The 25,328-nt window shown below is 37.0% G+C and overlaps 2 protein-coding genes across 5 annotated transcripts in view; one reads left to right on the plus strand and one right to left on the minus strand.

Moving 5' to 3' along the window:
* XRCC4 (X-ray repair cross complementing 4) overlaps positions 1 to 11,923 on the minus strand; it is a 258,151-nt gene extending 246,228 nt beyond the window's left edge. The window contains exons 1-2 of one of the 4 annotated variants that reach the window (XM_027100691.1): positions 11,761 to 11,865; positions 10,298 to 10,411 (exon numbers count right to left, since the gene is read on the minus strand). The gene's annotated coding sequence lies outside the window, so the exon portion shown is untranslated. The other 3 variants (XM_027100692.1, XM_027100690.1, XM_027100694.1) reach the window with 3 other exon arrangements.
* A 123-nt stretch (positions 11,924 to 12,046) lies between these two features.
* The window catches only part of TMEM167A (transmembrane protein 167A), a 36,340-nt gene continuing 23,058 nt past the window's right edge, over positions 12,047 to 25,328 (plus strand). Inside the window, exon 1 of the mRNA XM_027100695.1 lies at positions 12,047 to 12,166. Coding sequence (XP_026956496.1) covers positions 12,164 to 12,166 — 3 coding nt within the window. The 5' untranslated portion in view covers positions 12,047 to 12,163. The remainder of the gene's footprint in view (positions 12,167 to 25,328) is intronic.

Here is a 25,328-nt window from a genome sequence, read left to right on the forward strand (position 1 = left end):
TCCCCTGACCTCAGAACATTTATACTCTCATGAATAGAAAGTCAAATAAACACATGTTACAAAACATTGAGGTTAAGAGCCATAAAGAGGTAGTAAGAGGCAACAGGGGAACCCAGATCAGACACACCCAGACTGCCAGTCATGGGAAGCTTTCTAGAGGAAATGAGATCTAAGACCTAAAGGCTGAGTAGGAATTCTGAATCCACCCTTGCAACTGCCCTTTTGCTTATGCTATTCCCTCTCCTAAAATATCTACCTCTAGTCTATACCTGTGAATATCTATCCATCCTTTCAAGGTCCAGAAGCATTGAAAGCAGTTATGATCAGCCTCCAAGGATCCCAGCTGTCAATCATCTTATTCCCCAACTGGAGAAAAAAGAAAGAAGGTCTAATATAGGGAAGATATCAGGATCATCATGTTCAGAGAGATTCTTCCAGCTCTTCCTCCCGATGGAAGAGGGCCTGAGCTGAATTATGCCCATTGAATCACTCAACAGTGAGTTTAGAGTATATAGCTTCTGACTCTGAAATGGAATTTTGATAGCTTCAGAATTCTAGTACCACTCTGCTGACTTCCTATGGTTTGACCTCTACAACATTTGAATAAAGCAAGCAATGAAGTTGACCTAGATTAAAAGTCATTTGTTATTAAGGTATCAGAATTTTGGAGGCTGTGCTCCTACAGTGTGGAATGACAGTGTCTGGCAGCCAATATCTGTAGCAGGCAGCAAAAAAATAAGGTCACATAGCTAAGAAAGAGCCTCTTTGCATTACCATATTAATCAGAAAGATTAATCAATCCATTGTCTTTTTCTGACTACAACAAAACATCAATTTTGAAACTAAATCCTAAAAAGATTCTGAAATAGCACTGAATCAGAGATGTTCATCCTATAAAACAATGAAAGTCATCAACAAAATTCAAACTACAGAGTCATCAGTGATGATTTTTCTCATTAGGAAGAAGTTGGAAATATCACATTCTTTAGAAAATAAAAGAAATAATTATTTTTTAAACAAACACTTTTCCCAAAGAATTAATAAAATAGTAACAAATGAAGCTACTTTGTGGAAGAGAAGTTTAATTTTGCAATGAAGAATTTAAAAAGCTGATCTGAAAAGCCATTCAAAGTTAGTTTCAGAGTCACTTAGTACATAGAACAAAACCAAAACTTTTCCATAAATTGAAATAATGAACTGACATCAATTTGAGGGAAGCCAGTTAAAAAAAGTCCATTCCATTACCAGTCAAACACTCACTGAGGAAGCCAAATAAGAACTCCAGCAGATTAAAAAAAAAAAAAAAAAAAGGAATGATGCCTTCCCTCAGAAGCTTTTAATCCAGTTACAAGAACACGATAAAATAGAGTTCTACAAAATTATAACTAAAATACAAGGTAGTATATAATTTTGCTAGATGGGAACTAAAGTAATAATAAAAAAGTAAGGAAGAGATACCTTAAATACATGGAAGATGATATATGAAGTTGCTACATTTTATAATGTAAAAAAAAAAAATTACAGGCCCAGAATAAACAAAAACAAGAGATATTAAGAATATGTCCATATGAGGAATCCAATGTTTATAAAATAAAATTCCAATAATAAACTAGCAGATTCACTAAAAACAACAACAATGTAATCCAATGCCTTGAAAATTATCTTTAATTGACAAGTGAAACACATATTAGTAAATTCATTTCTTCCTGCATGAATACTCCTCTTTGGCCAAGATACAAGAATGTCCAATGAAACATAACAGAAAATATCCACGAAGATGCCCACTGATATAAATGCTTTTGATTTTAAAAAGGGACCTAGCTCCAAACTAAATAAAGATGTACATCAAAATAAATGATCAAATTTTCAAAAACAAAATCATATTAAATTTTTTGTGTCTTTTAGTATGGTATCTTGCTTGCTCAGAAAACACAGACAAATGATGACCATGACCAATTTTACAGAACTGCTGTTATTTGGAAATGCCTAATTTTTGGTTAAACCTTGTTTGGAAATTATCTGTAATAGAGATATCTATTTAACTGATGGCCAATAAGATTCAATCAAGTTAGACTATTCTAGGACATGAAGATCATGGTTAGAGAGTTAGATGAAAACATTCAGTTCAGGTATATCTGGTTTAATATCTAAGGAGGTTCTTAGACTCAGGACAAAATGAAAAAGAAGGTGGTAATAATCTGAGAACAAAAACAACTAGGTAAACACAGAAAAATTAAGGTACATATATAGCTAATTAAAATGTACGATACAGATAGCGCTTTATTAAGTCATTAATTTATCCTAAAAACTCAAGGTATATGGTTGTCAGTGAGGGAGTGGAACAAAAATGAACTAAGCATATGTCATGAACTGTGCTGAGAATTTTACATATATTGTTTTAATCTTCAGAACCATTCTAAAAACAAGAAAACTGAAATTCAGCAGGTGTAGTAAAGATAGAAGTGTATTCAAAACTAGGTCTATCCAACACACTGCCTTAAAAGTGTCTCAACCCTAGACAGCCTCTTTATGAGTCTCATATTTAACTCTACTTCTTAGCTCTCAGCCTCTCTCTGAATTTTCTCATTTTATACTATCGAGGTACTGAATTGCTTTTCCTTAACCTATGAACAAAGTATCACAATGTATTAACACAAATCTAAATCATGACCCGATGTATAACCCAAAATAACCCAGGTACAGACTTCAAATAGTAGAGGGAAAGTTCTTTATACAACTTTACTATACCTTCTCTACAAACAACTGCCTTATTTTAGATTATTCTAACCACAAACAGAATTTTCAAAGTATAGAGCCAATCCTTCTTCTACTAATGAGAACTCATGAAATTCTAAAGAAAAACATTCTTTGAGTCTATATGGTTCAAGACAGGAACTCCTAACATCACTTGTTTTAAAATTAGAGAAGTGAAGAGTTACTAGGGTAATGACAAATTTATGGCCAGTAAACATATCTATATATATAAGTATTCCTCTTCCCTTTCCCCACATTCTGACTTCTTTTATTTCCTAATACAAATTCTGTCTTAAAGCCAAATTTTGAGATATAAATAGAAAAGAATTCATAACCCCCTGGCTTAACCAATACAAAAAAGAACTCATAGCCCATTGGTTGCCTTGGTAAAAGCCATAAACCTCTACATAGGATTACCTATGATATATTCATGCTAAAAAAAAAAAACCAATTCAACAGAATCAGATCAAACCTCCGATTTATAGGAAACACAAGGGATGAAGGAACATGTTAAATGGCACTAAAGGGATGCAATCAGCAAAATCTAAACAGTGGGACACTTCATGGGGCAACTGACAGTTTTTTCAACAAATAAACTTCAGTGCAAAAGGGAGAGGAGGGTTGGACTATTTAAGTTAAAAGAGACTTAAAAGCCACAAGCAACTGCAATTTAAAGATCTTATTTAAATCTTGACTCAACCAACAAACTATTAAAATTTATGAAGTAGTAATTTGAGGAATTTGAAGACAGATTAGGTACTTGGTAGTACTAGGGAATTACTGTTAATTTTTTAAGCTATGTTAATAGAATTGTGGTTATGTTTTCTACAATGTCCTTACTTTTTAAAGATACATGTTAGAATATTTACAGGTGATATGATGTCAGGGATTGTTTAAAAATAATTTAGAAAAGAAGAGTGAAGTTTGAGTAAGATATAAATGAAATGAGATGGGCCATGAGTTGATAATTGTTGTGCTAGATAATAGGAACCCATTATTCTCTCTACTGTTACATATGTTTGAAATTTTCCATAATAAAATGTATAAAAAGAAAATTGGTAAGCTGGGACAAAGTGAGAGAGTGGCATGGACATATATACACTACCAAACATAAAATAGATAGCTAGTAGGAAGCAGCCACATAGCACAAAGAGATCAGCTCGGTGCTTTGTGACCACCTAGAGGGGTGGGATAGGGAGGGTGGGAGGGAGGGAGATGCAAGAGGAAAGAGATATGGGAACATATGTATATATATAATTGATTCACTTTCTTATAAATCAGAAACTAACACACCATTGTAAAGCAATTATACTCCAATAAAGATGTTATAAAATAAAAGAAAAAGAGGGAAAAAGAAAAGTGTTTTCAAAAAAGTGTTCTTTGACCATCAGGATAATTGTTTGTATAGGGTACTTCTGTAAAAAAGAAAAAGTCATCTATTAGAAATTTATTCTTACATATATAATTTAATACTTCAAAATTTAGGAGCCTATCTAAAGAATTATGGAACTCATTATTGGTCCTAGTAAATACTCCTATCTGATAAACATTACACTAGGGATACTAGTGCATAATGCATTGTTGAATTTTATTATACAATAATGAATCAAAGATACTAAGGATAAAAAACCTGTTTTGCATAATCAACTGAAAAGCTGATAATAAAAATACCTAAATTATTTCAATATTTATCGGCTATACATTAATAATTTGGTCTTTGGACTTCCCTGGTGGTCCAGTGGTAAAGAATCTGCTTTCCAATGCAGGAGACGTGAGTTCGATCCCTGGTCGGGAAACTAAGATGCCGCATGCCGCAGGGTAACTAAGGCCATACACCACAACTACTGAGCTCGCACGCCTCAACTAGAGCCCGAGCCCGCGTGCAGCAAACTACAGAGCCCATGCACTCTGGAGCCCATGCACCACAACCAGAGAGAAAGCCCGCACGCCACAACGAAAAAGATCCTGCGTGCCTCAACGAAGATCCCGCGTGCCGCAATTAAGACCCAACGCAGCCAAAAAATAAAAAGAAAATAAATAATAAAATAAAATAAACAAATATTTTAAAAAATAGTAATTTGGTCTTAAGGCCAAAATGTGTAAAAAATTTTAATTGAACAAAATATTCAATATGAATCATAAATATATTCCAAGATTGCACAGAATATCCACAATAAAGAAACCAGAAGTAATAATTGTACTGAAACTTTCCAAAATTTCCCATCCTATGGCACATCATTAGACTCATGACATCTTTGATTTTTTTATCTAAACAATATAAGTCAAATACCTATTATAGTTCCTGGCTCGTAATCAATAAACGATTCCAACTTAAATGGCTGAATTCATTTAATCTGTACCAATTTGAATGACTCTAGTTTATACTTTTCCTCCTCCATTCTCAACTGAAGAGTTCTGTATTATTAGCTGTCACTAAACATTGGTCAGAGAATGCCATCAGTGTCTTGGTCCATGCCCCACCACAATTCAGGTTAAAAGTGTTCATTCACCCAACATTTAGAGAGAATTTGTTGATTTTTGTTACCCAATACAGACTCCCTACTGGTAGCAATAAAACTTCGAGTGACCCCCCTCACATCTGCTATTCTTATCCACAGGCTATGAGCAAGCTGACTTTTGGCCCCAAGTTCCAGCAGAACACAGACCCGGGCTAAACCAACATTACATTTTAATCCCCAGTAACTGATTCAAAGATGAGCACGTGATTCAAGTTAGGACAACTAAGGCCAGTAAGGCTCAATTTCAGGACTTTTATTTGCATATAAAGGATAGATACTCTTCTCTACTGGATTTGGTGTTATGATGCTGTAAGACTGGAGCTGTTGGGAACAAAACCAAGAGAGCAGAAAGTAGAACTGAGGGGTGGTCAGATCTGATTTCAGCATCACCAGAATCTAGATCTAACTGTGAATGTTTTAGGTGTGAGGCCAAGAAATTCCTTTTTCCTTAAGCTACCTGTGTCAGTCTTTGGAATCAGGCATATTTCAGGACAAATCTTCATTGTCATTCATTGGTTATGTGAATTATCTCAAAGTACGTGCAAAACAGTTGTAAGTAAGCAAATGTATATACTCCATCAGTGGTATAAGTACACACTTCGGGAAACACTCTATTAAACATAATATTCAATACCAAACAGGAAGTTTTACATTTTCAGCTTTATATGCTTCCATTCTTATCAAATCCAAAACACATGGCATTTCAAAAACACTGGGACTTTGTTGTCACTACATAAGAAATAACCAGTAAACAGGTGGTTCAAGAAGACAACTGGTAAATATTTTGCATAAGGCGCTAATGATTCTAGAAAAAAAAATCATAATATGTCTATTCAAAACAAAGGTTCAAGTCTTGGTTACAGGGCAAAAAATGTTTCCCAAGTTTTAAAAATCACTAATTAATATTCTAATGTTTTCTCCTTAAAACTCAACATCTTACCTCAAAATATTGGCAAAGCCTCCCCAAAAGAGGGATCCAATCAATTTAAATTTTAAAATTGTGTTTTTGCTTCTGTCTTTAATGCACTGAAATTAGATCAAAAGCCTTTTATGAACCTCTAAGTAAAGCTGTTTCTTCATGTTTATCAAGTTATTTATAGAAACAAATGTAGCTTCTGCAAGAATACATGACCTCAATTGTACTTTGGATTCACTGTTCACAATATAAACATAACATTACAATATGGTAACATGATTAGATTACTGTACAAAAGCCATCAATCTTTGCTATCAGAAAAGAGAAGCAATGAGAGGACCAGTTCCAATACCCATGGTTTATGCTCTTCTAGGACTGCTTGGACTATTATTATTCTAAGAATGTTAAGTTTAACCTTCTAAAAGTCTGCAAAATAGATGTAACATTGTTTGTGTGGTTCCAATGACTTGATATAAAGGTTTCAAGCATCTATCTTTCACCGAGTGCTCTGTTATATTACAGTGATATTCATATGGGAATTAACAGCAGTGACCTGTGATACTCAATCAAACATACTGAGTTTACTTGCTCATTACCCTACAGATTTTCTTCTGAGACATAGTTTTCAGATAATAACCAGGACAAATTTCTTCATTACAGTTAAACTTCAGAAGCTCATGTTTTCTCTATTGCTAAATTCTCAGAGCACAAACTTTCTGTTCCCAAAAGTAATACCTAAGGCGTGACGAGCCAGTTTCTGTAAGAATAATGCTTCAAATGAAGAGGTTGGTTCCTAAACACAATATTATGGCAAGATTTTTTTTTATTCATTTTAGAGATGAGTATCACAGCACCACTAATTTACAAAGTTATAAATTGCAACCATGCTGTAATTTTTAAAAAAACACTTGTTAAACCTACATATAGAACTATATTAATATACTATATTATACATGTATCTACCTACAAATTATCAAAGAAGCATCAATAAATTTTTTAAATTTAACTTTTGAAGTGCCCTAAAGTTTAGACAGATGTTATCCTATTTTCTCTGAGATTTTCTCTGAGCAGCTGTTCATTTGGACATGCTCCTTATTTATTGATATACTGTGTTCAATGCTAGTGTCACATTTCTTAAACAGGAACTTGGCAACTTCCAAATTCTATGGTAAATATTGACATATCTCAGCATGTCAATATTTATACTGTCAGGACACTTTGATGAGCCTCTTCAACAATGGCTGCATCTTATTTCTTGGCAGCCACTTGTTTCTGTTCCAACTGAGCAAGATCTTTCTTTATTCAATAAAATTCTCACTAACTGTTCAGACAAAATTACAAGTAAGCTAATAGCATCCTCTCACACAAAGACCAGATTGAACTCCTAGCTTATTTCAACATTTTGGTCACTTCTGCAGGGTTAGTAAAGCTCAAAGAAACAAGGCACAAATTCAGGAGTGTACTCCAAGTAATACTTGTTTTTGACTGCAGCAATTCCAAGCCTAATCATCATTTTCAACCCCATTGCTAAGGGTGAAAGCTGCCGAAGCCTTTTCAGCATTTATAGAATTAAATTATTTCCTTTTTTGTTAGTCCTAAAAGCTAGACAAATTTATAAAAGATTGGTTTACAGACTGCAACAATGATGATGAGATTCAGAGAGAAGTTTGAATCCAGAATGCCTGCCATAAAAGGTAGTTGGAAAGTCTGGCTCATTATCTAGAATTAAACAGTGTTTTATATGCAAAATTAGTGTACCTAACTTTTGTGCCAAGTATCAGAAATCATGTTAACAAACTAACCATCATTAACTCAATCTTAAGAGCAAATTTCCATCATTGGGAGAAAATCTGTGCACTACCTTGTAAATACCCTGGGATTTCCCAATAGCACAAAAGCAAAAGTTTAATTTAAAGCTATTGGCAATACTGGCATCTAGTAAAAGCATGAATGCCTCATCAACAGTTAGGAATTCTCACACAGATTTTTTCTTTTGGCAACGAAAGTCTCAGTGGTGTTTTTCTTCTAGAAAGAGCCCAATTTTATCAATATTAAAAATTTGCTGGGCTTCCCTCGTGGCGCAGTGGTTGAGAGTCCGCCTGCCGATGCAGGGGACATGGGTTCGTGTCCCGGTCCGGGAAGACCTCACATGCCGCGGAGCGGCTAGGCCCGTGAGCCACGGCCGCTGAGCCTGCGCGTCTGGAGCCTGTGCTCCGCAACGGGAGATGCCACAACAGTGAGAGGCCCGCGTACCGCGGAAAAAAAAAAAAAAAATTTGCTGACTATAATAACCCTCTGTTCACGGATTTCTGCCAGTGTTTTAGAAAAAGACACAACTCACTTTCTCATCAGCTTCACAAAGGACAAGGAACAAACTGCCCAGGGCTATAAAATGCATTAATTACCTCCTACTAGTACAAAAAGAACTAGCTTGAAGATAGCCACCTTCTTTCTTGAAAACAAGGTATTGCAAATAAAGCACTGATTTTATACTCAGAAGACTCAGATTGAAATCAAAACTCTAGGGCTTCGTAGCTGAGTGACTTTGGGCATGCCATCAATGCATTAAAACGTTCACTGACTACATCCTATGTACCACGCTTTCATATCTCAAAGATGAGTAAGACATATCCCCAGCTCTCTGGTGAGATAGAAACACCCAAAGAGAATTATTATACAAGCTTGTAAAGTGCAGAGGCAGGGTGGGAGCTCATCTGAAAAGTAGCACGTTAACCTGCCTGAAATTTCAGGGGAGGCTTCCTTGAGTTATATCTGATGTAAATCTTAAAAGGTGGAAAAGGTTTAGGAGTGGAAGGAAAAAGATAAGGAAACACATTCCAGGCAGAAGAAGCTGCACGAGCAAAGGCTTGGAGACAAGAAATAGCAATGATATATGGAAATGAACAATTCACAGTTTCAGACTGACTGCTGACACTAACAAGAGCATTTGGGGGAGCAATAGCCATGTTGAAGGGATCTCAAGAAAGAACAGTAGAAGGGAAATTGGGACTTGGAGCATAGAAACTCCTTAAAGGATTTTTGCTCAGAGGAGCAAATAAATGGGGTTGGAAGTAGAGAAAAGTTAAAAGAAGCATTTCTTAAGGTGAAAGAAAGAACATGCAGGTCAATCAAAATTTTATGGGTCTTAATCTAAGAGCCATGGGGAAAGAGAATTTAAAAAGAGGGAAGGCCTTCCTGGTGGTGCAGTGGTTGAGAGTTCGCCTGCCGATGCAGGGGACACGAACCCGTGTCCCGGTCTGGGAAGATCCCACATGCCGTGGAGGGGCTAGGCCCATGAGCCATGGCCGCTGAGCCTGCGCTCCACAACTGGAGGGGCCACAACAGTGAGAGGCCCACGTACCACAAAAAAAAAAAAAAAAAGAGGGAGGAAAAAAAGGACAAAGACGAACACTAGGTAACAAAGAACTTCAACCTCAGTCTATGGAGACTAGTTGAGGATCAAAGAAAACGAGTTAAGTAAAACCATTGTCTTTTAATATATGTGAATATCATTGAATGAGGGAAAAAAAGGAAGTCAGATAAAAGGAAATAATCAATGCTATCAATACTAGACACAAAGTAAAAAGAGAAGAGGGAAGAAAGTGGTCTGGTGGTATAAAAGTGATACCAATTTAATTTTAAAAACCATTAATTTAAAAAACCTTTTATTGAGTGCCTAACATGCAAGTCAATCAGCCCTCCACCATTATCCCTCCCTTCAAAGAGTTTTTAATTTAGTGAAGAAAGCAAGCCAGGCACACAACAGGCAACCCTTACTGAGTGCTTAGTGTATGTCCAATACCTGGCTAGATGACTTACTTGTAATAACTCATTTAATCCTTACAATACTGGGGAAGCCTATGCATTCTCTCCACAAAAAAACATAAATACATACTATTTTTGCATACAATCCTACTGAACCCATGAAACCAAAGTTAAAAATACTCTTCTGGATGCAGGAGAGACAATAATTTTTGAAGAAGGAAATGATAGAGTCAGATTTCATTTTTAGTAAGTAAGAAAATGATCCAAGATAGTTTGAAATGAGAATCCACAGCACAGCTATGGAAAGTAGACTTTTGAAACAGCAGTGTAAGATAGTACTTACATTAGTTCACTGGCAGTGAAAACCAAGAGCAGGGAGTTCATGTGCTTAATGACCATATAGCTCAATTACCACCGCCAGTAGAGATCTTGCCACACATCAGATTAACTTCGTTTGCTGTGATACATGAAAAACAAACTACACATTTATGTATGTTCAACCTTATCTATTGCTATTTGGGCTCCTCTATGGGTAACTTTAAAATAACTGACATTGTTCTTTCCTGTTTTGAAGCTGAAGTACATAAGAGCCCATGGCCTAAAATTAATTCAAATCCATAAATATAGTACATCAATTGTGATCTCTAACAACTTCAGTTTCCTGGTGCACTTCAGGTATTACATATTACCCTAAGCGTTCCTAAAGATGAAGACAATCTTCACATGAAAGCAAAACGTCTGCAGACACAGTTACTACTTTAGAAGCCAAGCTTGATGAGTTGCACAACATAATTTCCATAACTAAGCCAAGGTTATTTAATTTGAATGGCAAGACTTGCAAGATATACTCTAAAGCAATCACAAGCCAGAGCATTATGGCTTGTTTTTTGATAGGAGGAGGGTACAGTACGTTTTTATACATTTCTTATTCCCCTCTTTCCCATGCCCATTAAATTTCTGGAAGGAACAGGCCATCTTTATTCCTCTGCTGCACTCTCATGATCCCTTGAATAAAGCTCAGTTAAATATTTGCTAAATTTGTGTTTGGACCAACTCTTCACAATTCAATAGATTCAAAAGTAAAGTTAGTTATGGTTAAAAAAAGAAAAGAAAAGAAAACGTGTTGGGCTGTGGCCAACGATGTAATCACAGGAGAAACCCAAATGTTCTAATCACTGTGTTGCCCTAAATATAGAAGGGTCTCATAGTTTGGCCAAGAACAGCACATAAATCAACACCTCATGTGAGTTTCCTTTCCTCTTTTTCTCTATCCCACTTTAAGTCAAAGCATTAAAAAACTGATAACATTTTAAAAAGAATCTCGGGGTGGGGGGGAATAAAGCCTTATCTAATGGGATTATTAAAATTAGAGAAAGCTAAAGAATAATACTACTGATTAAAAGAAAAAGTTGGCATGTTATTGATCTTGCAGCTGGACTCCTTCTCTGGAGTACCTAATCAACTACTGAACTCAGGAAACGCAGTTCCTTTCCATTTGTTACCACAGAAAGTTCTTTCCTGACCCCAACGGGCCTAGTACGTTTCAGCCCCAGATGGAACCCATTTACAAAACGCCAATGTTAGAGAAATGATCCAACACCTTCTCAACACAACCCACCGAATTCAAGTGTCCTCCTAATCCCACAACTTTACAGGGCATTTCAAAGGCGCTTTACATTCCAAAGAATCTCTCAGGTGCAAAGGGAGAAACTGAAAAGGGAGCCCAGGAGATGAACGCCCTGCGTGTAAGCCCAGGGGACCCAGGTGTTCCCAAAGAGTCCATAAACAGAAGGGCCAAAAGCTTACACATCGTGGGGGGGGAATCCAAGCAGGAATAAATTTGCGCGCTGCGGAGTTCTACAAAGCTAAAAAAGAAAAGAACTGGACTACCGAGGCAATCGCCACTTCCGGACCCTACCTGTCAGTAACTCCACTTCCGGTCTCCTCCAAAAGGCCCGCTCCACAGGCAGACATCCAGCAGCCAATGAGAGTGTCATTTACTTCCGCGGGGCTGAATGACGTCATTTACACCCCGCCCTTTCCTGTAGAGAGGAGCCTATCGTAGAGTCTGAGACGTGCGACTCCGGAGGAGGTACCCTGACAGACCCAACCAGACCGCGGAAGGAGCGAGAAAGGCAAGTCGGGACTGCACGCCTCTTCCGCCCAGGGCCCGGAAGGGTGATGTGGCTGGGGTTTCGCCGGCCTCACTATGGTAAGAACTGGGGCTTCGGGGTCGCGGCTGAGCTTTGTGAAGGGGCTGCGGGCCCGCACAAGGGCTGGAGGGTTGGGCGGCGATCCCGGGTCCCCGGCTAGGGAACCCTGTCACTAACTTGATTTTCCCGGGCCTCGGAGGATGCACAGGCCCGGGAGCCATGTGGCTCCTCCACGTCCAAACAGGGAGAACCAGGGCCGGCAGCCCAAGAAAGACCCCGGGGCCGCGGAACCCCTCCTCACAAGCCGAGGCCACTTTCCTGACTTGTTTCGAAGAAGTGCGCTGGTTGGTTTAACCCATCAGTTACTTAGACTCTTTGTGGTCATTTTGAGGCATTAGAGCTGCCCGGGTTTGCGCTTGTTATGTTGCGGCGCCTTATCTCTCTGCGGGCCTGATCCAGGTTTTTATTTCCCTGCTGTCAAATAAACCCCAAGTGCTACACCTTAATTTTCACATGTTGAATTAGTGGCCTTTTAGGTTCCTCCAACTCCATTCTCTCAACTTTAGAGATGCTACTTTACTTTATGAGCTATATTTTAATGATTGGAGTTGTCTGCGGAGGTGGCTTCTCTTCTAGGAGCTTAATGTGCTTGGAGTGTGTCTGGCCTCGGGCCTTCCTCCCCTTCCACACATTAAGAAGGTTTTATGTGTTACTTCGTCTTATTGCAGATTCCTTTAATAGTTTGGGTCTTTTAGAAAAGCTTGAAATACGTCACAAAAGTTCGCAAAATGCTTACGTCTCCAGGTTGAGAAAAATAAAGCCGGCATAGGCAGAGGACAGATGTAATAATCAGTAGTAACAGCAAAAAGCTCCCAAGCTATGTCTGCAGGCATTTCACCTTTGTTACGGTAAATGCTAACAGCCTCTACACCAGGCCTTGCGGTGAATGTATGAGGTCCATGTGCCAGATTTGCGTTTATGAGCATATTTATGGGGAAAAGACGCATGCCTTTTATTATGGTATCAAAAGCAACCATGACAAAAAAGCTCTTCTACAGTGAAAAGTTGCTGAGCTTGTGTTCCCAGAAGTTCCTGCAGAATCCCATACAGCACAAAACCCTTAGACATTTAATCGAAAACTCATTAATTGTTGTTTGCTTTATGCCAGCTACTTTGGGTATAGCTGGGGCATAAGTCACAATGTCTTCCCAGGAGAAGTTTACCATTTATAGAGGAGATGGCAGTTTATTACCGGGTTATTCCTTCCTTGGCCAGCTTCTTTCTCCACCTACCACATGATAGGACGGATACACTTGTGTCATGAGTGAGCGGTTATTTAACTTAGAAAATATGGTTCCTTTTTCAATTCAAAAAGAGTAGAGAGACTGTTACTCTTAATTCTTGCATATGCTCTTCGAGGCTGAAGTTGGGTTATTTTGCTCATAGTACAGTCAGAGATAGGTTATTCTTTTCATCACCTTACTGTCTTATGTACTATCTAGAAGCAAGACATACTGTGTTTAAGATTATTAGTATTTGAATCATCTGGCCATACTTGTTTTTTCAAATTAACTATAATAGCTCTCGTTTATTAGCACTTGCTATGTGCCAGGCTGCATTTGAAAAATCAGTTTATAAGCATTGTCTTATTTCAGGCTCGAAACTGAATATATGTTTGCAGGCAATGGAAGTCAGGCACAAGGAGACTGACGTGCTTGGGGGTTATACACCTAGTAGGTAGTGAAGCCAGAACTCAAACTTATTTTAATGTCCAGATGCCAGAAGTCCTCATGCTGTTGTTAATAAAAACAACATAACTGAGGATAAAATATGTCATAATGATTTGTTGCTCTCAAATATAACATGTCAATCAGACATGGGGGAAAATAGAAACAACTGCCCGGTGGTTAATTTTTCATTCCTGCCCTGTTCCTGTGAGCTTAAGTTGTCCACATTTCAGAAAATGTACATTGTAGTTGGAAGAGCTACACAATGAGGTTTCTTTCTGAGTTTGTACCTACACTTGGTATATTTGTGAGGTAGCCCCGTGATAATGACTTAAATCTGAATTACTGCATTTTAATGAATCCATTTTTTAAAATGCATTTGCAGACCATAAAATGTTTATCAGCAATAATAATTTACAACTATCAAAGCATAAACAGTCTGATAATTATATCATTTATGAATTAATACTTTTAATTTCGTCTCTTCCCAAGAGGCCTTCCCTGTACCTTCTGTTTACTTCTACTCCTTTTAGGTATCTATTTGGACATCTGTACTCCACGTATATACCCCCAGTGTTTCTCTTGCATAGAAAACAGCAGTAAGGTGTTGCCTATATTCTTCCCTTCTCTAGGCAGAGCTCTTAAGTAGAAACTACGTCTTTTAATCTCTACATCACAGTGTCAGAGTTGATACTCAAATGAATGAGAGGCTGGGGATACAAAGTCATGTAAAACGTGCTCATTGTCTTAAAGGATTTTACAGTACAGTGGGGGAGAGTATTAAATAAGTAAATTTTATGTGTTAGCTGCTAGGACGTAGAGAGACTACATGTGTGGTGGAAAGAACATGGGCTTTAGACTGAGCCAAACAGGGTTAGAATCATTCCCAGTGCCCAGCCTTTGCTTGATCAACCTGAGGAAGTTTGTCTTCATTTCTTCCTCTGTTGATGTGTTACGTGACTTACAGATATATTCATTTAATGCTCATAAACCGTGCAAAGTAGGACCTATTGCCCCCATTTTATAGTTAAATCAAATATCAGAGAAAGGGTGTGAGATAGTTTCCCTCATCTTGTAGCTGAGATACATAGGAAATATGTTAGAAACAGAGGAAAGAGTAATTGTGGCTCAGAACTGCTGGGGAGACATCCCCAAAGAGGTAACACTCTGACCTGTATATTAAGGAGTGAGTAGGGATTAGGGAAGGAATCATTAGCTAGAGCTGGGAAAGCATTTTCTATCCTTCAGACAGATAAAGGAAATGGTAGTTATGGACACAAAGTGCGTGAAGTTGAATAGTTGCTTGGGGACTGGCAGGAATAGAAGTTAAGCAGTGAAATGATGAGAGATGAGACAAGAAAGATTGGGGCCAGATCTTGAAGTCATTTCAAGGCCTTTATATTTTGATGATGTTTGTGTACCTGATAAAGACTTAGAGCAGGGAAAAGAATGGTGTGCATTTTGGAAAACCAACTGGTAACAATGCAGGGTCTATTTACATAGAAGATTAAAATCTGGAAGACTAGTTTAGAAACAAATACAGTGATAGTAGATGATTGAATGCCTTAACTCTTGACAATAGTAGTTAGGTTTGAAAGATAAAGATAAATAAAATCATTTTGATGGTGCTTAGTAAGGAGTGGTGAAGCACAACTCCAGTTTAGATAATTGTTTGGATTGCAAGGAAATATTGATTAAGCACCTACTCTGCCATGTGTTTTACATACAGAGCTTTATTGAAAACTTGCGTTATTGGCCACAGTGTACACATGAAGAAAAAGGCGCAGAATGATTTAAGTGTCTTGCCCAAGACCATACTGCTGATAAATAGTGAAGCTCAAATTTAAACTTAACAGCTCTGTTTGTCACCAGATCTTGAGCCCTTTTTATTATACAACAATGCTGATAATTCCACAGGAAATTCAAGAGGAAAAGCAGCGTTTGTATGCCTCAGTGGTTGAGGGTGGAGAGAGTTTGTTAAGATGATAATTCTGTAGCTACTATTGCTTTTGCACCATCAATACAAATGGCATCACAGTAGAAAGGCAGGTATTTTCTTAGCATTATAAAAGTAGTTTTGACTGCATAAACCCATGAAAAATTCCATAAACTACACTTTGAAAACTACTACCTCAGGCTAATTAGGTAGGTATCTGAAGTAGATTCTGGTCTTCTGTAGCATAGTGACTTGTAACCTTGACTGCAAGTAAAAACTCCCAGGGAACTTTGAGAAACTATATGCCCACCCAATTCAGTCCAAATTTCTGGGCATTGATTGTTTTTAAAAGCTCTAGGTGATTCTAATGAGTAGCCAGTACGCTGACTCGATATTTTTGCAGGTTTTTCCATTTTGTCATTCTTTCTTACCTGACTGCATGATCAGAGTACTTTTTTCATAGCAGAATTTGCACTTTTCCTTCAGAATAGTTTCTCTTATCAATCATTTATCAAGGACATGTGAAGCATTTACATCTTCATCTTCTTAAGTCTGTTAATCATAGTTATATGTATACTTTCTCTTGTTAATACCTGTGACACTCTTGTTGCTTCATATTTAGATGTGAGGTGTCCATAAAATAGCTCAAATTAAGCAGCACAAATATAGCAAATGCACTCTAGGTACCATCACAATGAGATGAAAATAGGCACAAATGACCACTAATGTTGCCAGTGGAGAACAGAGTTGAGGTGCAAAAGAAAATGTTATTATTTCTGTGTGTTATTAGAAATCTTTTCAGTCACCTGTGGTCACTTATCTTGGGCACACGGGGTGTTGGGTGTCTTTGCACATTCACATATTACCTTACATTTGTCCCTGTATTTCCACGTTCTCCATTTTAAGAGATAATAGTGGTGCATATGAATTTACAAGTAGAAACTAGTTGGGAAATGCTGACCTGACCTAGATTTGTAAATGATAAAATGCTAACCCACATTTCCAGTGCTGTATAATTTCTATCACAATTAGGTCAGGAATGTCATTTCTGGGTTTCCTTCCACCTCCAGAAAGGGATCAATGACTTTAGTTTTGTGTAAAAACAGTAGGTTTTTAAAAAAGTAAAATTGTTAGTGTTTGGAGTTTTAAAAAATTTTGGTATTCAGTTAAACTGGAAGAATTAGTTAATATGTCAGTAAAAATGTATTTCCCACGTAGTCAACATTTGAAGCTCCCAGACATATGCATAAAAACAGGCCTTAATCAATACATTGGTTAAATAATTTGTGTTGCTAATCCTAAAAATAAGTAAATAAGCTCCGTGAAGCTCAAGTGATCCAGGACTAATGAATATACTGGAGGCTTAGTCGAAGTCTTTTCTGCAGATTAACTACAGTTAGCAACCAGTAATTTAGCCTCTTGGGCAGAGCACTGTTTAGCATATCAATATGTGTATTTCTTCTGTTTTTCTCAATGTTTCCTTCTTTGTTATGTTCTGTTGCTTGGATCTTTTCCCTGTTTCTTCCTCTATTCCTAATGTTTTGGGTATTCTTTTACTTAGACGCATTTTTATTTATACAGCTAAAAACAAAACTCTGTATTGAATTCTTGCCCTTATATCCATACTTAATATAGTTTTAATGTTCAGGAATGACTCTGAAAATAAGAAATTATATCTTTATAGATAAAATGATAGAAATTGAATCTGAAATAAATATTCCTAACTTTTCAAATTGACTTGAGAATAGAGAATTTTAAAGAGATGTGTCAACACTAGAGGTTATTTCATGTTTGGAAACTAAGCTTTGCAGTGACCAGTCTGTATCTTTCATTGATGAACAGTTTGATCTAGTGGTGACCAACTGAAAGTCTGAATTATTTTTATTTCAGTGGCCTAACAAATTGCGATTTACTTCAGATTGATTATACAAAATGACTAAGTCATTAAGTGTATTTCCTCTGGTTTGGATAAGTTAGTTTAGTACAATGATTTGAAGCATATCATAAGCTCTAATCAGCTAGGAGTAGTATAATGGGTCTGGAATATGGAGGGATAGTAAAAGGGGCCTTTGGAGAAAAAAAGTTTGGGATTTTCATTGCCAGTTAGGGTCAGGGCAGGGCTCCTGTATTCCAGGACCCCAAAGGTTACCATTCTGATTGTATTTGAGGATGTGCTCCAGATGTTGCTACAGGCAGCCCTGAGTCTAGGGAATGTTATTGGATACCTCTTTATAAAAAGGAAATGTAGGTGTGGTAGACAATGCCCCTCTCCCCAACCCCGTTTAAAAAAAAAAACAAAAACACTGTGAATATGTTATCTTACTTGACACAAGGGACTTTGCATGTGTGATTAAGTTAAGAATTTTGGAATGGGAAGATTATCTTGAATTATGGGGAGACAGGGCAGTTTATTCACAAGGATCCTTGTAAGAGGGAGGCGAGACAGTCATAACAAAAGTTGTCAAGGTCAGAGTGATCAGGAAGTCACAAAGCTAAGGAATCAGGCAGCCTTTAGAAACTGGAAAAGGCAAGAAAAGAGATTCTTCCCTACAGCCTCCAGAAGAAACAAGTTGTCTTGTGTTTTAAACTCCTTAGTTCCAATGTGTGTTATTTAATGTTTAATAGTTAGCTAAATTTATTAAACTGAATAGCGTGCCATTGTATACTCCCTGGCATTGTCACAGGGCATTGTCACAGGGTGTACTCGATGAAAATTAGGTAAACCTTAGGTTTGAGAACTATTTGAGGTCCAAGAATTTTCTGCCAGCCAGCTTGCCTACTCAGGCATCCAGAACTCTTGAGGATGTCTCTCTTACAAATTAAGTGGACTCAGAAAAACACACACTGTCCCATATGCAGGCACCTCGAGGCTGGCTGCTCAATTGAACTTTCTCCGAATTCCAGTTAGTGATAAAAGATTTGGATGCTGAGGAGAAATTCTCTCAGACCTTTATTTTACCCTACAGCCCGATCCTTTACCATAAACATAAATATATTTGCTTCTTCATTCTTAATTTTCCAAAATATCATTGATAAGTAAATATAAATACAAAGCAATGTGTGGCGGTTTCTCTTAAATAAAGAAAACATAGCATGCATTTTTAATTTGTAATCTAAGTGTGCTTTTGAATTTGTTAAAATGTTCTCTTGTATTTGTTAAAATGCTCATTATTTGCAATTGTTGTCAAGTTCCTGTTATTTCAGCATTTTTCAGTGACTACTGTGCACTATTTTGTTTAATAGGCACAGGGGACTGATAAGAACCTCAGTAAAATAGAGGAGACAATTACACTACAATTTGGTGGGTGGCAGGTATGTGTATAACACATAGGTGTACAAAGATCCAGACTCTGCTTGGTGTGGAGAGTAGGGACAAGGAACACTTTTCAGAAGAGATGACTCTTGTGTTGAGACCAGAAGGTTGAAAAAAATAGATAGCATGTACAAAAACACAGAGTACCTTGAAAAAGGTTGCATGATTTGAAGGATCTGAGAAAAAAACATAGTAAATGAATTTTACTTCCCTTATCACCTTTGTTTTAATCATCTTTCCCTCTATATTGTGATCGAATATGTTTGCTTGCTTCTTAGCTTCCTCCCTTCCCTTTAATAACATTTTCATATTGAAAATCTCAATTATTTTTCTAAAGAACAGTAACATCTGTTTCCTTTAACTCTGAGACTAAAATTTTATCAGTCGGCAACAGATGCTAAGCATTAAGAGGAATGCTTAGGTAGGCTAAGCAGTGGTAGGCTAATGTCCGTGAGTTTGAAACACTCTTGACCAGAGACTGAGTATAAAAGACTGTACCACCTAAGATTATTTGTTTAAATTTAAGGGTCTATAAACCCCAGGAACAAAGTTGTATGTATCATATAGTGCATACTTGTAAATGGTTTTCAGTTGTAAACGGTTTCACACACAGATAGATGTATATATACATACCCCACTTCTTTAATAATAGTATGTTTTTAAGTGCCTCTTAAAAATCTTTTATTTTGAAAAAATTCAAACATACAAAGGAAGAAAGAAGAGTGTAACTAAGTCTCAGATACTTAGCGTTTCATCATCAGCCCCACGCCTCCCACCATACACACTGGATTATTTAGAAACCAATCCCAGACATTTCATTTAAGCATGTTTCTTTAACAAGACATTCAAGGAATAAAAAAGTATACGTTGCAAAATCATGAATTTAGATACTCCATTAGGAAGATGATAAACCTACTTTGCAAATTTCTTTTCCAACCACTTAACTAAGTGAATCCTTTGCTTAAAACAATAAGTCTGCTCATTATTCCCTGAACTTGCTAATTCCTGATTCTGTGGGGACGTTTTCCATGCTTTTGTCTCCTCTGGAGCCTGCTCTCTATTCTTTGCCATGTGATTGAGCCCTTTAAGGCTTGACTTAGTTCCTGCCTTCTCCTTGAAGATTCTCCTGACTTTTCTTTGGGAAAATGGCCGTTTTTTCTTTCTCTTTCTTTTTTTGTGAGCATTGCTGAGTTATCATTTACATATGCTATGAGTTGCTATTGAGTTTTTAAAGTTTAATATTCTAACTCAATTATAACTGCTGTGTGCTACAGTTGTCCCATGTATAAAAGAAGGATATTAATAACAACTGCCTCAAATATGAGGATAAATAGGATAACCAAAAAAAAGAATTCCGTGAATATCAGTTGTTTTTGTTGTCAGCTATAAAACTGAAAAGAAGGAATCATGCTATGTCCTTTTTTTAAATTTAATATTTATTTTATATTGGGGTACAGTTGATTTACAATGTTGTGTTAGTTTCAGGTGTACAGCAAAGTGATTCAGTTATACATGTACGTATATCCATTCTTCTCAGATTCTTTTCCCATATAGATTATTACAGAATATTGAGTAGAGTTCCTAGTGCTTTACAGTAGGTCTTTCTTGATTATCTATTTTATACATAGTAGTGTGTATATATTAATCCCCAACTCCTAATTTATCCCTCCCCCCGACCTCTCCCCTTTAGTAACCATAAGTTTGTTTTCAAAGTCTGTGAGTCTGTTTCTGTTTTGTAAATAAGTTCATTTGTATCATCTTTTTAGATTCCATGTATAAGTGATATTATAATATTTTTGTTTCTCTGTCTGAATTACTTAGTATGATAATCTCTAGGCCCATCTATGTTGCTGCAAATGGCATTATTTCATTCTTTTTTATGGCTGAGTAATATTCCATTATATCTATGTACCACATCTTCTTTATCCATTCTTCTGTTGGTGGATGTTTAGGTTGGGAGATTAATCCCTTGTCAGTCACTTGGTTTGCAAATATTTTCTGCCATTCTGTGGGTTGTCTTTTCGTTTTGTTTATGGTTTCCTTTGCTGTGCAAAACCTTTTAAGTTTAATTAGGTCCCGTTTGCTTATTTTTGTATTTATTTGCATTACTCTAGGAGTTGGATCCAAAAAGATATTGCTGTGATTTATGTCAGAGTGTTTTGCCTATGTTTTCCTCTAAGACTTTATAGTGTCTGGGCTTACCTTTAGGTCTTTAATCCATTTTGAGTTTATTTTTGTGTATGGTGTTAGGGAATGTTCTAATTTCATTCTTTTACATGTAGTTGTCCAGTTTTCCCAGCACCACTTATTGAAGAGACTGTCTTTTCTCCATTGTGTATTCTTGCCTCCTTTGTCATAGATTAGGTGACCATAGGTGCATGAGTTTATCTCTGGGCTTTCTATCCTTCCTGTTCCATTGATCTATATTTCTGTGTTTGTGCCAGTACCATACTGTTTTGTTGACTAGCTTTGTAGTAGAGTGAAGTTAGGGAGCCTCATTCCTCCAGCTCTGTTTCTTTCTCAAGATTGCTTTGAATATTCAGGGTCTTTGTGTCTCCATACATATTTTAAGATTTTTTGTTCTAGTTCTGTGAAAAATGCCATTGGTAATTTGATAGGGATTGCATTGAATCTATAGATGGCCTTGGGTATTATAGTCATTTTGAAAATATTGATTCTTCCAATCCAAGAACATAGTATATCTTTCCATTTGTTTGTGTCACCTTTAGTTTCTTTCATCAGTCTTGTAGGTTTCAGAATACAGGTCTTTTGCCTCCTTAGCTAGGTTTAATCCTAGGTGTTTTATTCTTTTGGAAGCGATGGTAAATGGGATTGTTTCCTTAATTTCTCTTTCTGATCTTTCGTTATTAGTGTATAGGAATGCACCTGGTGGGTAAGGTTGGTCCAGGGGTCTGTGCAGGCCTTCTGGTTGAAGGGACTGGTGCCTGCCTACTGTTGTGTGGAGCCGGGTCTTGTCCCTCTGGTGGGCAGGGCCGTGTCGAGGGATGTGTTTAGAGGTGGCTGTGAGCTCAGTAAGGCTTTAGGCAGCCTGTGTGTTGATGGGTGGGGCTGTGTTCCCACCCTGTTGGTTGTTTGGCCTGAGGCATCCCAGCTCTGGAGCCTGCAGGCCATTGGGTGAGGCCAACATGGCAGCCAGTGGGTATTCCCTGGGCCTTCACCAGCAGTGTCCTTGCCCCCACCGCCACTCCCTGCCTCCCCAGGAGACCCTCCAATCCCCATAAGTAGGTCTGACCCAGGCTCCTACGGAGTCACTGCTTTGTCCAGGGTCCCAGTGCACGTGAAACCTTGTGTTTGCCCTCCAAGAGTCGAGTCCTGTCCCCCAGTCCTGTGGAGCTCCTACATTAAAGCCGCACTGGCCTTCAGAGCCAAGTGCTCTGGGGGCTGCTCTTCCCACTCTTGAGTTGGGGAGCCTGACGTGGGGCTCAGAACTCTCACTCCTGTGGGAGAACCTCTGCAATATAAGTATTTTCCTGTTTGTGGGTCGCCCACCTGCCAAAAGCACCTCTCCTACTGTCTCGTTGTGGCTTCTTCATCTTTGAATATAGAATATCTTTTTTGGTAGATTGGAGTCTTTTCTGTCGATGGTTGTTCAGCAGTTTGTTGCGATTTTGGTGTTTTCGTGAGAGTACATGAGCTCAAGTCCTTCTACTCCGCCATCTTGTCTCCTGTCTTGCTATGTACTTTTTTTAATCCAGTGTCTACCCTCATGCTCCAGACAAAGTAGATATCAAATACATGTTTAGTTATGTTGGCTAGGAGGAAACCTGTGCTTTATATTTCATTAGATTATTATCAAATACTATTCATCGACGAATTCATATACATGTTCAAAATATGACCTTTAAAAATAAGCATTGTGAGATACTATGATTTCTCTCTAGAGTTGATCACCATTTCTTTTATTGATTTATTTCAGGTTTCAAAATATATATTACTTGCTTTCACAGATGCAAGGTTAAAATCCAGTTCAATTAAAAACAAGACATATTAAACTTTATCCTTATTATATCCATGAAGAAATGATTTTCACAGAGAACAGCTATTAAAATAGTAATTACAAATCAATTTTACCTTGTTCAGACCATAATCGTAACACTTAGAAAATTTGAGAAATCCAGAAAAGTTGATAATTAGGTTGAAAACCTTCCAGTGATAATCACTTCATTGTCTTCTCTTTGCATAAAGGTTTACATAGCTACAGATATACCGATTGTGAAATTATGTTTTTCCATCACTTAGCATTGTACAGAAGCATTTTTTGGTTCTTAAAATATTGGCAAATAACATGTATAATTTTTTTAATGTTTTGAATAGTTAGTAAATAAAAATCATTAAATGTGTAAAAGGTTAAAAAATATTATGACAGTTTCTGATAGCTAATTCTTTTTTTAGGATCTCTTGGCTATTCTTGCTTACTTATTTTTCCATATGAATTTCAGTATCAGTTGTCAATTTCAACAAAAGTAACTTGTTGCAGTTGGGTTCATTTTAAATTTATAGATTAGCTTTACAGTATTGCCTTTCAATATAAGAACCTGGCATACACTCCATTCTACTATTGTATGCTTCAGTATGTTTTAAGGCTTTGTCAATTGGTCTTTGATGCCAATATTACAGATTTCTTGTTAAGATTATTCCTATATATTTTAGCGTTTTGTTCTAATTGCTGTTATAAATGGAGTCCTTTTTTTCCATTTTGTTTCTCAGCTGGTTGATATTGTAATTTTGATGATTGTTGATTTAAGTATTTTAAATATGTGCCTAGCCACCTTACTCAGTTTTAATTCCGTTATGGTCTGTAATCATTTTTCACTAGATTCTTTTGGGCTTTTCAGGTAACGCTTTATATTTGCAAGTAACAATTTCACCTTAAAATAGTTTTTTTATAACTCTTATTTTTTGTCTAACTCCTGACTTTACAAGAAATACTTTTTTTTTAATTGAAGCATAGTTGATTTACAATATTCTGTTAGTTTCTGGTGTTCAGCAAAGTGATTCAGATATATTTTTTTCAGATTCTTTTCCATTACAGGTTATTACAAGATATTGAATATAGTTCCCTTTGCTATACAATAAACCCTTATCGCTTATGTCTTTTATGTATAATAGTTTACATCTGCTAATCCCATACTCCTAATTTATCCCTCCCCATGTCCCTTTGCCCTTTGGTAACCATAAGTTTGTTTTCTGTGTCTCTAAATCTATCTCTGTTTTGTATATAGATTCATTTGTATTATGTTTTAGATTCCACGTATAAGTGATGTCATATGATATTTGTCTTTAACTTACTTCACTTAGTGTGATATTCTCTAGGTTCATCCATGTTGCTGCAAATGGCAGTATTTCATTCTTTTTGTGGCTGAGTGATATTCCATTGTGTGTTTGTGTGTGTGTGTGTGTGTGTGTATGTATGACATCTTCTTAAACCAATCCACTGTTGTTGGGCACTTGACTAGTTTTCATTGCTTGGCTATTGTAAATAGTGCTGCTATGAACACTGGGGTGCATCTATCTTTTCAAATTGGAGTTTCCATCTTTTCCAGATATATGCCTAGGGGTGGGATTGCTGGATCATATGATAGCTCTATTTTTCCTTTTTTAAGGAACCTCCATACTGTTTTCCATAGTGGCTGCACCAATTTACATTCCCACAAACAGAATAGGAGGGTTCCCTTTTCTCCACACCCTCTCCAGCATTTGTTATTTGTAGACTTTTTGATGACAGCCATTCTGATGGGTGTGAGGTGATATCTCATTGTGGTTTGGATTTGCATTTTTCTAATTAGTGATGTTGAGCATTTTTTCATATGCCTATTGGCCATCTGAATGTCTTCTTTGGAGAGATGTCTATTTAGTTTTAGGTCTTCTGCTCATTTTTTGATTGGGTTGTTTTTTTCATATTGAGTTGTATGAGCTGTTTGTGTATTTTGGATATTATCCCCTTGTAGGTCTCATCCATTGCAAATATTTTCTCCTATTCCATAAGTGGTCTTTTCATTTTGTTGATGGTTTCCTTGTCTGTGTAATAACTTTTAAGTTTGATTAAGTCCCATTTGTTTGTTTTGCTTTTATTTCTTTTGCCGTGGGAAACTGATATAAAAAAAATATTGCTACAATTTATATCTGAGAATGTTTTGCCAATGTTTTCTTCTTGGAGTTGTGGTGTCATGTCTTGTATTTAGGTCTTTAATCCATTTGGAGTTTGTATGTGGTGTGAGGGAACA

Source organism: Aethalodelphis obliquidens, unplaced genomic scaffold, assembly GCF_003676395.1.
Source record: "Aethalodelphis obliquidens isolate GAN/ISIS:26980383/991018 unplaced genomic scaffold, ASM367639v1 scaffold4, whole genome shotgun sequence".
Taxonomy (NCBI): Eukaryota; Metazoa; Chordata; class Mammalia; order Artiodactyla; family Delphinidae; genus Aethalodelphis; species Aethalodelphis obliquidens.